The 11,422-nt window shown below is 42.8% G+C and overlaps 1 protein-coding gene across 1 annotated transcript in view; it reads right to left on the reverse strand.

The window, feature by feature from the left end:
* Window positions 1-11,422, reverse strand: part of DENND1A (DENN domain containing 1A) — a 274,774-nt gene that overhangs the window by 53,791 nt on the left and 209,561 nt on the right. The window contains 3 exon segments of the mRNA XM_025194283.1: window positions 1,065-1,105; window positions 1,635-1,722; window positions 2,310-2,411. Of these exon segments, the coding sequence (XP_025050068.1) occupies window positions 1,065-1,105; window positions 1,635-1,722; window positions 2,310-2,411 (231 nt within the window).

Consider the following 11,422-nt stretch of genomic DNA (forward strand, 5'->3'; position numbering starts at 1 on the left):
CACACCATTGACTCTTGCTGCATAGTACATTATTTGATAAATAAATCTTGTGTGAACAGCAGATGGGTAAATCCATGGAATAAAATGCTGCATAATTTCACGATAGTTTATCCTAACATACAATTATGCTTTCAGAAGTGTTACAAATGTTGATGCAAACTACTTTAACTTGAGATTTACTACATGTTAGTGAACAGAATTTAACAAGCTTTATTAAAAGCAACTTGAAAGCACTTCGATTTAACCTTAATTCATAACAATTCTTTTTTTTCCTCTCCTTTTAACATGATTTGGAATACTACATGTATGTAAGCACTTTTTTGTTTAGCATCATTAACATTATAACAGCATTTAATCCTCAAAGAACTAGAGAGCTTCCAGTCCAGCAGTTTGTCCAGTGCGAATTTCTGCTCCTAACCAGGGCTGCAGAGGAATGGGATGCTAGACTCAAAGAAGGGAGCTCTCCTCAAAACATCCCCTCCCAGTCACGTGCAGCTTTAACTACTGATAATGGAGATGCATCATTTTTGGTGGGGGAGGGACCTATAAAGTCAAGTCCCCAGTATGGAGCCAGAATGACCATTTATTATTTACAAACAGCAGTGTACTATTTCTGCATATTTACACAGGATATTTCTTTGATGTCAAATACACAGCGTTAGTCTAAACAGACAAACTCACGGGCTGTGCAGCAGAAAAAAGAAGCACCCCCCTTTCCATGTTTCCCATTGTTCACAATTATTAAGTGGTAAAACTGTTCAAAATAGGCAACCACATATTTCTATATGCCAAGATGATAGAAGCAGGATTGAAAGACCATGAGAAATATTAACCTCAGCACTACTGGGGGGGTTTTTTCTTCCCAAGTGCGTTCTCCCTTCTATTTTTCACTTTGTGTGAACAGCACATTATCCTTCTGCAAGGATAGTGTTATTTGACCTAGACTAAACATTGTGGGATTGAAACTAGTCTTGCTTCAGCTAGTGGCATTTAATAATGGTGCAAAAACTGTCAATGGTCCAACAAGAATGATGGTGTGCGTTTGGAGAATATTGTATTCTTACCCTTACTGTTGAGAGCCACTGGTGGTACAGTTTGTCACTACCTGAAGATAGAAAGAAAAATTCTTTATTCCTTAGTAACAAGAAATGCTGGCATTCACTGTTTGTAGTGGTAGTACTGCATGAATAATTTAGGAGACGATATCTGTCCTCTTCCCTCTACTGGGAATAGGGTAACCAAAAGTTAACTAGATAGCAAATGGGAGAAAGACAAGTGGGTAAGTGGGATTACTCTTCTCCCTGGGTTCTCTTACAGACATTTGAAAAAGTTAATGATTTTTTTTAATTCTCATGAAAAGAAAGAAGAGATGGAGCAATGGTTTCAGCCAAAGTTTCTCAGGCCTGTAGTACAAGACCTCTTCTGGTCTTATGGTAAAGCAGGGATTTGTAAAGCCTCATAAACAACCTAAGATAATTATGCAGACAGACTTCCAGAGGAGAAGGAAAAGTTCACAGGCATTGTTGCTGATACCGTTACCCCAAATGAGTGAACATCCTGACCTATCAAATCAGGGATACACACCCAAGAATCTTGGATTTTTTTTTTTTTATATAGAAATAAATTTTTCTTACCAGCATATTCTCCCATATTTATTTCTTCTTCAAAAACATCACTGAAGCCCTCTCCAGAGTTGAGAAGATCAAGGCGGCCATCAATAAACTGCAAAAACATTTATAAGAAAAATGTATAACCTAATAAAGCATTCCAACCCTATCCCAATTGAAAACATTATTCTGAACTTGTTGTAAAAGACAACGTTACAAACTTTTGGGATGAATGCACCTTTAAACCCAAACCCCTTTAAACAGGTAGCACGGACACAGAACATCACTTTGCCAGGGTATACCAGTGTGCTCTTTTATAAGAGAACAGGCAACTACTTGTATCTGGCCTCCCCGAAAGGGCACAATAATGCTCTGTATTCTGCACTGAATCTGCTGACACAATTGGTTCCAATTCTGCTCACACTGACCGATGGGAATTCAATCAGAGCAGAACATAAGGATCTATTTAATAGATGCAGTTTCGCATTTGGTTTTGAGCAATGCTAGCAGACAACATTTAAAGTACTGCTGAAGGAGTCGCATCTACTTTAATTAGTAAATGGAACCACTAATTTCCCTGAGTATGCGACTTATCCAGAGCAAGTAGTAAGAAAATGAGCAGTGCTTATTAAAAAACACACAAAACAAAACAAAAAACCCCATTCAGTTGTGAAACGACGTGTTTGCATGGAGGAGCCGTACCTGCTTGAAGAGCTGGAGCTGAATGGCGTTCTGGAGGAACTGCCTCATGGCAGCAGAACGGTGAGACACAAAGGTTTCTTCACAAAAAGTGATGGGCTCCCCCTGCAAAGTTCAGAGCATTGGGAACATGGCAATACATGTGTTTGATCAACGACGTTGGCATTTTATCAACTTCCACTTGACAAAAATTAAAAGTGGGTCTGCTATTAAGCTGAGTAAATTACAGTTGTTTGACAAAAATTAAAAGCAGGTCTGCTATTAAGCTGAGTAAATTACAGTTGTTCGTTGGGTTAACACGTGAGAGCAAGAAGGGACACCACAGCTCTTAATCATGTCACCTGGAGGTAATTATTAATGTAGGAAAACTGTGTGTGTTCAACATAACCTATCTATCTGCATATTTTGCTAAAATTGGTGGGGCGTTCATCCTCCAGAATGGTAGCTTGCTATTCAACGCCTTAGAGAAACAAAGGTCTCCGGATTTTATACGCTAAACTCCCCAAATACCTAAACAATTGCTTTGACTGGACCCAGAGAGTTAACCTGCACAAAATAAGCCTGTAATTTCTGCTGTTTTCTCTCTACAGTTCAGAAAGATTAGACTTTCATATCTTGAATTGAGTGAAATTTTCCTTTTTCACAGGCTTGTTGGCAAAAGACAAGATTGTTTTGAAGCTCTACTTTTATCTTATTTTAATGAGTTATGTTAATGCTGAAGTCTGCTGTGCATCTGCCATAAGGGCACAAATTTCCTCCACATTTAAATCTACAAATTCTCAGCATAACAAGTAAATAAATTTATTAAATTTTAAAAAATGGCAGTAACAAAGAGTGATAAAATTATCTTGATGTAAAAGTTAATTCTGCGTTCTTTTCATGCTCTTATAAAAATATACATTCAGGCCTTTTTATCAGGAGAGAGTTTAACATGCGTGCTAGGAGGCAGAGAACCTGAAAGAGAAAATTCCCTCTTTAAGAGGTTGCTTCAGATCCCCAAACCTCTCTGGGTTAGGAGTCTGGAGTACTGGTGGCTGTGCCGTCTCTTATTCCTACTACACCAAGCAAAGGAGATGCCAGGGCATTGTTTTTCCAGGAGGTGGGAGGTGGTTTCTCAAGTGACGCTGGAACCAAGTTCCGGGTGACAATTACCATTCTGAAAAGCAAATCTTTGTTGAATGCCTCTTATAGGTATTCACGGGTCACGGCCATGCTTTTACCCTCCCCAAGGCTAAGTGAACAACATGCTTGTCAAAGGGTTTCCTTTCAAAATGGTCTAGAGAAAAACACCTGTGTGCTGGCAGCCCGTGCCTCCATGCTGGTTCCTCAAGATAGGGGCAGCCTGTCCTGCATGATCTCTACTGACAGCTGATGTAAAAGCCACATCTCAAGGGTCTTTGCATCTAGCTTATGAAGAGTCAGGATATCATAGATGACTACAGCTAGAAATGGATGGGCTACAAACTTCAGACACTGCACTCAAGGAACGGGAGACTGTTCTGCATATACATGAACGCCACACGCCTGTCACTACCAGTGACATCCGATGCGGAAGAGCTCAGATAAAGGGTAGCTGCCATGGTGGTAACGCACACGATCATTAGCGTGGCTCTACCAGGCTCCTAGACCAAGGAGACCTTGCCTCGACAAGCCAACTGCACAAGCTTCATGACGACGTCTGTAGCTGGCCTGGCCACAGTCCTGGTGGGAACAGAGGACAGAGTAGCTTGGGTCCTCATCCATATTTGACTCTATAATCAGAGAAAAACTCACCAAGTGACACTAGCACTCATTTAATCCTCTTCTACAGAAGATCTGAACAGAGAGCGTCCTTTCAAAATCTACAAATATCCTGAGACTTCCATCATGGCCACATAAGACACGTACCCTTTGTGGGGGCGGGAGGGGAACAAGCTCCATCACACAAAAGCGTATTTATTCCATTTTATGTTGCACTGGCACTATGGCAATGAATGTGCAATGTGACGCCAACTCCGCCCCATTCCAACGACCTGATCTCTCATGCCCACACAGGCATGGACGCAGAGGGAAGCCTGGTATTATAATGTGAGCACGCTTTCTTCCCCCAAGTAGCAATGATTTAGTTAGGTGGTTAGGTTGATTAGACCTTTTGGCTTCTGAAGAGCCAATTCAGGCTCTACTGCTGCTGGATGATAAAAAAAACTTGAATCATCGAGGTCAAGCCGTGAGTTTTGCGGCTTAGATCGCATTAGCACCATTTATCCTCCATGACCCAAAGGACAGGGAAAACTCATACTGCTTAACCCCATCCTCAGCTTCATTACAAAAAGACAAGACGAACTACAGGACTGTTTTCTTGACAGACAGAGTCAGTTGTAAATTATACAGCTAATCAGCCCTGCTCTCGCTGACAGGTGACATCGTGCAAAGAGAAGGACATTCTCGGAGCTGCAGGTGTTTTGTGAGAGTAATGGATTTGCTCACACACAAGGCAATCATTATAACGACTTCAGTTAATAAAGCCTTCAGCCATTTAGCTCACAATTTCCAGCAGTCAGAATTTAGGCCTTGATTCATCCGATATGTAAATAACCGCTATGTGCTTCTTCCTCCGTGGACTGCGGATGCCAGAAAACGCGTGCATTATTGTAACACTGGGGAGGACCAGACCGACCATGCAACGCTGATTCAATTTAGCGTTTTGGCACACAAAGCACTTTCTTTTCTCTACAGAAATGCACAAATTCTAGAGCCTTATAAATAACCGAGATTTTTAACGTGACTGGGAATTTGGACCCCAACTTCTATTGAAAATCACTGAGGGTTGGGCACTTTCCAGAGCCCTTGCAAGCCTTGCCCTGTACTAATATCTTACTCTCATACAGCATAATGAAGATCATTATGGCACTGCTGCTACCTCATGACCCTTTATAAAGCTAAAAAAGCCCATGTACTGCTCACTCGCGCCTACCAGATCATTTGTTGCCAGCTCCTGTGTTTTTAACCTGGCAATTCAGCTACACAGTACACGTGCCACACAAAGGGGATGTGCTTTGTTCTTCCTAAGTGCCACAAATACAGCCATCTCCCCTAGATGCTGCTGTTCTATTTGGGAAGCCGCCGGGCACGATGGAAGATGGGTGCAGGTCACAGAGCTGCACTGCCGAGACGCCAGGACGCCGTCGGCTGCTGCTCCCCAGACAAAGTCCTTCGGTAAGGGGCTGCTCGAGGGGCCTCTGCCCATGACACACGTACTGTAGGCGAAATGGCCGATTCAGCAGAGCAAAAGGAAAGCCAGCTGGTTGACTATGGCAAGTGCCCATAATCACACTGGAGTCTTTCAAAAACATCAAACCCTGCTTAGAAATGGTGGAAGGGAGGGGTCCGTGGTAGCTGGAGAGGGCTGGAAGGGCCAGCACCAGGGCCTGAGAGAACAAAGAGGAAAGGGGAGAAAAACAAAAGACAGAAAAAGGGCACCTGGGAAGGGCTACAGAGGTGTATAACAAGTCTGGAAAAAGATTGGGAGCTTGTGGGAAGAAAAAGAACGTGTGGTGCACTTGGCAGAGAGTTGGGGAGGTCCCAAGTGCTCTCGCTGGTTTAGCGACTCGCACTCGTGCCAGGGAGAGGGGAGCCCACGGCACACGTCATGGCGGCAGCAGAGCAAAGCTGCTGCTGTACCTGCTGGAAAGGGCACTTAGCTTCAGCTGAATTATTTCAACAGCGAGGATCTGGCACGAGGGAAGGGTTTGAGAGTCATGTACCCAAGGTAAGAATACTGTCTACATAAGCCAGGAAATTATGACGCTCTGGGCGCACTCCATCTCCCTTGCATAACCATGGATATGGTGTGGGGCAATGACTTCTTTGTTGCTGTGTGTGTGTTTTTAAACCTTGAAGGCACTCTTTCAAAGCCTCCCTAATAAAAACACAAGTCATTAGGGCTGCACTCTCCCTCAGTCATGAAGCAAAGAAAGTAGGTGGCATTTAAGGACCCTGCAGAACAACTGACAGCATACAAGCTGCTGGAGCAGTTTCAGTATATTGTGCATCCAAATCCCAAATACAGAGCAAGAACAATGAAATTTAGAAAATTCATGTATCATTGCTTTATTCCCTAAATGTTACAAGTACCCACGGCCTTTATCAAATTGGCTATATTGATAATGACAGTGAAGCCTGCAGAGGTATTCTGGGAATTATCATCCCAAACTCCAGCCAGAATTACAATGAAGCTGAGACATGAGGATCATAGTACTAATATGGATGTATTCCTTAATCCAAGTACAACAGCAGCCCAAGAAAGACCGCAGTCCTTTCAAGAACGGAGTACAGTGTCAAATAAAGATTAGCTTATCACAGCTGGAGAGAGACGGGATCAGGCAGCCAGCAGGATTCCATAAAGGCAATCTGAAGTTGGTGATAGATACTTACGGGGCTATTGGCTCATTCAGCTGGCGTTCGCAACGACAAATAACCTTGACATAACCACGACACAAATGCAGCACAAGAAAGCTCATCTCATAAACCTGCCTCAATCATAACAGAAATCAGTAGGGCATGGATCAAACGCATCCTAATAAGCACATGGCATCATCCTTTTATTAGCAATTCAAAATGCTACTCAGGAACAAAGAAAGCACATGCTCACAGATTTGACCACACTTCTTGTAATGAACAGTAAGTTGCAAACCAGTGTTCAAAAGAGTGGAGACAGTTCATTTGAGGATGCCACTAGTTGTGACAAATTTGAATTGCTAACAGGAGCTACACGAATGATTGAAGTGCAAAGAGTGGGCTCTTTCAAAGTGCTGGGCATATTTACAAATGCAAGCTGTGCCAGCTCGGCACTAGGTCTCCTATCAAAATGCTCGCTCCTAGCTGAATTCCATCCTAGGGTTCTCTCGCACGCCCGTCACCAGGGCGTTTAAACATTGTTAAAGGCATTTGAATACTCAGAGCTCCTTCTTCTTTATGAGTTTACAACAGCAAAGGAAAAAAATGGAAAGCTTCCTTAGACACTCAGCAATACCGACTACTGATACTGCCTCTCTCAAAGCTCCATGCACACAAAGCCGACATTGAGCTCAAGTAATCATCTCATAAAAGGACAAAAAAGATGACAACAGCCTATCAGACTCAGCCACCATGTCCCCCGATAGGTGGTCCTAGGATGTACCAAACTGGGGAAACGCAGGACTGGGAGATGATCGGTCGAGGCTGCTGGACACGGACAAGCTTAAGGGTCTACGTGGCTGTGTAGCACCCTGTGCAATGTGCCCCCTTACGTCCTGATCTGCACCCAAGCAGCAGTTGTGGAAGCCAGCACGGACCACGCCACAAAGTACTGGTAGAGTAGTTCAAAAATGGAAAGCAGAGTTTTTGCATGACCCAAGTGACTTAGAAGCAAACATCTCTTTTTTTAAAAGTGACAATCATTTAGCAGCCTAAGTTTCACTGAGAGTTTTCTCCAAATGGTCTTGTGCTGATGTTCAAATTCAGATGCTTTTCAACATTTTACCTTGGGCACTTGGAGAAATCCCCTAAAAATTCCCTTTACAAAACTTAACTGGTTATTGGACAGCTCTATCCACTGTGAAACAGATAAAAATCAAACAGTATCAAAATACCCTTGAGCAAAAAAGTGGAAAGATTTAAAAAAAAAAAAATCCAAGAAGGTGCAAGTGTTGTCATCTTTTCACAAAGGGTGTGTTGCATGCATCTGTCCTACAACTCCTCAAAGCATTTTTGACAACCGTTTCCAACAGGTTAAGCTGTGAAGCACAACGCAAGATTAATGGATTTATGGCTTCCTATCAAGTCAGAACACACTCATCAGATAGTCTGCATAAACACATTTTTATCGCACTTTTGCACTGCATCGTTTTAGCCCTTTAATAATACAGTGGATTTGAAGCTGTGATCAATCATCCTAAATGCCTTCAAATCAGAAACCTCTTTTAAGCTTATTCAAGTTACAACAGAGCTTCTACCCATTTGTAAGATAGGGTTGCCTGAGATGCTTGGAGATACACAAGAGCATACTAAGAATGGATCATGTTTCCACTTTGCACATAAAAGCTATGAAGTGGCAGAAATTATTCTGAACAGGTTTTTATTTTGCAAGATCTTTATTGTGCAAAAAATGGAAACAATATAAGCCAAAAAAGAAGTTAAAACTTCTTCAAGGCAAACCAGCTGGCTGCGGAAAGTATTAACCCCATTTCATAGTTCCACAAGAGACGCAAGGATGCTAAGTAACATACACAAGATCACAAAAGTCCCAGGAAGAGAACCCATAATTTTTTTTAATCCTTGTTCTACACCTTAAAACACCGCCTTTTCTTCCTCTTTCTACTTGATGCTGTGTCAAAGCACAAGTGTAGGTGTTAAGAGAGTCAAACAATGTAATATGCCATTATGTGCCAAGAGGTATATCAGATAAGCATGTCTCAATGTCACTGCCTGTGCTAGGAATTCTCTTTTTCTCCAAAATATGCTATAAATTACCGGTATAACATGCACTGTAGTGCTCTGCCTCGGTATTTATTCTGCAAAAACCTTATGGCCTACATGCGATTTTATCATTAGCTGGAAAGGTAATTTCAGGGCCTGATTCTGCAATTACTGCAGGAGTAATACTCCCATTGAAGTCGACACGTTCTGCATGCAAAGCAGCTGCAGAGATTCCGATCCCCTACGATGAAAAGAGCCTTTTCTATTATAGCTATTGTGGAGCACTACAATAAAGGAGAAAATTATAGTGCTGTTCCTCACATGAGCTATTTTCTACCATGACAAAATATTATGAGTGTGCTTGAAAATACTCTTACAGAAAAATAAACTGCACATGGCTTAAATGTCAAGCTCTTACTTTTTTTTTTTAATTCAGTATTATGGAATAAAATGTTATGTTAACTTAAGGTAAAAAGAGATCCCTGCACAAATGATAAGTAAAGGTGCAGGATTTAGAGACCGCTTATGTCCCCAGAGGCCAGCATTGGTGATATTTTGCTTTCCTTCAGTTTTTTTGTTGAGTGCAGAAGCAAACATTTATCCAGAGTTGCCTCATATAAATCACAGAAACATAGAAAATGAGGCTGGAAGGGACCTCAGGAGGTCACGTCTAGTCCAACCCCCTGCTCCAAGCAGGACCAGCCCCAACTACATCATCCCAGCCAGGGCTCTGTCTACCCAGGCCTTAAACACCTCCGAGGATGGAGATCCCACCACCTCTCTGGGGAGCCTGCTCCAGTGCTTCACCACCCTCCTAGTGAGAAGATTTTCCCTAATATCCAACCTCACTTCCCTTGCTGCAGCTGGAGCCCATTGCTCCTTGCTCTGGCACCTGTCCCCACTGAGAACAGTCCAGCTCCATCCTCTTTGCAACCCCCCTGCAGGGAATTGAAGGCTGCAATCAAATCCCCTCTCAAGTCTTCTCTTCTCTAGACTAAATAAGCCCCGTTCAAACACCTAAAGTACTTTATTGAAGAACCCAAGTAGAGACTCTGATGTTCCCCAAGGACAGAAAATCTGCAACGAAAATTTAAAGAAAGATGAGAATGAAAGGTGGTTAACCATCTTCGTCTGAAGTCAGGCAGAAGGCAAGGTAGATCTGCACCTTCCAGGCTAGCTACATCAGAAATGTATAGCATAGGCTTTTGAGAGCCAGAGCTCACTTCATCAGATGCTGTCCCACGAGTCACCCTGAAACCCAGCCTACCCTGAAAACCAGGGAAACAAATGAAAGGGCAAAAATCAACTTGCAATCTTTTCCCCTGTTCATTCAATCAGGCACTTCCCAGCACCGTGTCCTACAAGGGACCTCACCAACACATTCAGTGTCAGCCTCTGGCATCAAGACACCCAAGGGTTCAGAAAAGAGTAGTAAGTTGTTAAACAAGCTAAAGATTTAAAACAAAGAAAAACCACACAGAAGCAGAGAAGTATATTTGAGCTCAAGAGCTAAGACAGCCAAAAGCAAGGCATCAAGGAACATTTTCAATCTGGGCACTTCCAAGTGCAAAGGAAACTGCTTTTTAACCCAGGGTGTTTGAGAGGGAATCCGTTCCCTCCACAAATGTGTAACTTGTGCATGATGAATGATCCCAATCCAGCAATCGTGTCTTACTCTTGTGCTACTCGGACTTTTGTGAAGGTTGGAAAGCACCGTACCATCCTGCACTGGAGGCAGAGGAGGAAGCACAAACTACTGTTAGGTGCAACAGGCCAACTCGAAAAGAATTTCCCTTCATAAACATTGCAGGTAGCAATCCCCTCCTGGCCCAACCTGGAAATAATACACAACAACAAGTCACACTTTCTCTCCACAAATTAAATGCAGCTAATGGAGTGAGGAAAGTATTATAATTTTTACCCTTTAGGGACTCATGGAGTTACTAATACACGAAAATAACACAGTGTCAACTGGCAACGCGCCCTCCCCCTATGTACGTGGCAATACAAATGGGTAACATGGCCCGATCTGTCATCATGTTACTTGGCCTGGTAATTGGGTGTGGAAGCCTCAGCAGGACGCCCGAAAAGGAAGAGCATAAAAATTCCACAGACTAATTGCCTAAGCAGGGGGACCATTACTGCCATGAAAAACCCTGGTTCAGGACGACGCCAGGTTAGCAGCTGAAGCCATTAGGTCCTCTCAGAGGCTTAATCAAAGGTGCTGGGGTAAGGATGCTGGAAAAGGTCACCTTTCCTCTGTTTCAGTCATGTAATGATCACTAGGGAAACCTAATCAGTAAATTAGATTTTTATTATTATATTTATTACTCACTCTCTCTCTCTCTCGTGTGTGTGTGATTCTCTCTACATGTATTTACACACGTGTGATTTGATGACTTAACAGCTTTGCTCGCTGGACAGTCAGGCATGCGACACCGCTCCTCCGTAGGGATCACTGGAGCTGCTCGCTCGTTCCCTCCCTGGTGGACCTGAACCAGGCACCCACTTATCATCCTCATCTTTAGTTAATGCTTGGAAAATCCTGTGATCTAGTCTAAAGTGACCCAAGACGCTTCTCCTTAGTGCTTGTCAGGATCCTTTGCTATTTCTGAGTGCATTTGAAAACTAAAGAGAAATGCGCTACGATTCTTCTTCAAACTTGGTTCACTCATTATTTC

This window comes from Alligator sinensis, unplaced genomic scaffold (assembly GCF_000455745.1).
Source record: "Alligator sinensis unplaced genomic scaffold, ASM45574v1 scaffold611_2, whole genome shotgun sequence".
Lineage (NCBI taxonomy): Eukaryota > Metazoa > Chordata > Crocodylia > Alligatoridae > Alligator > Alligator sinensis.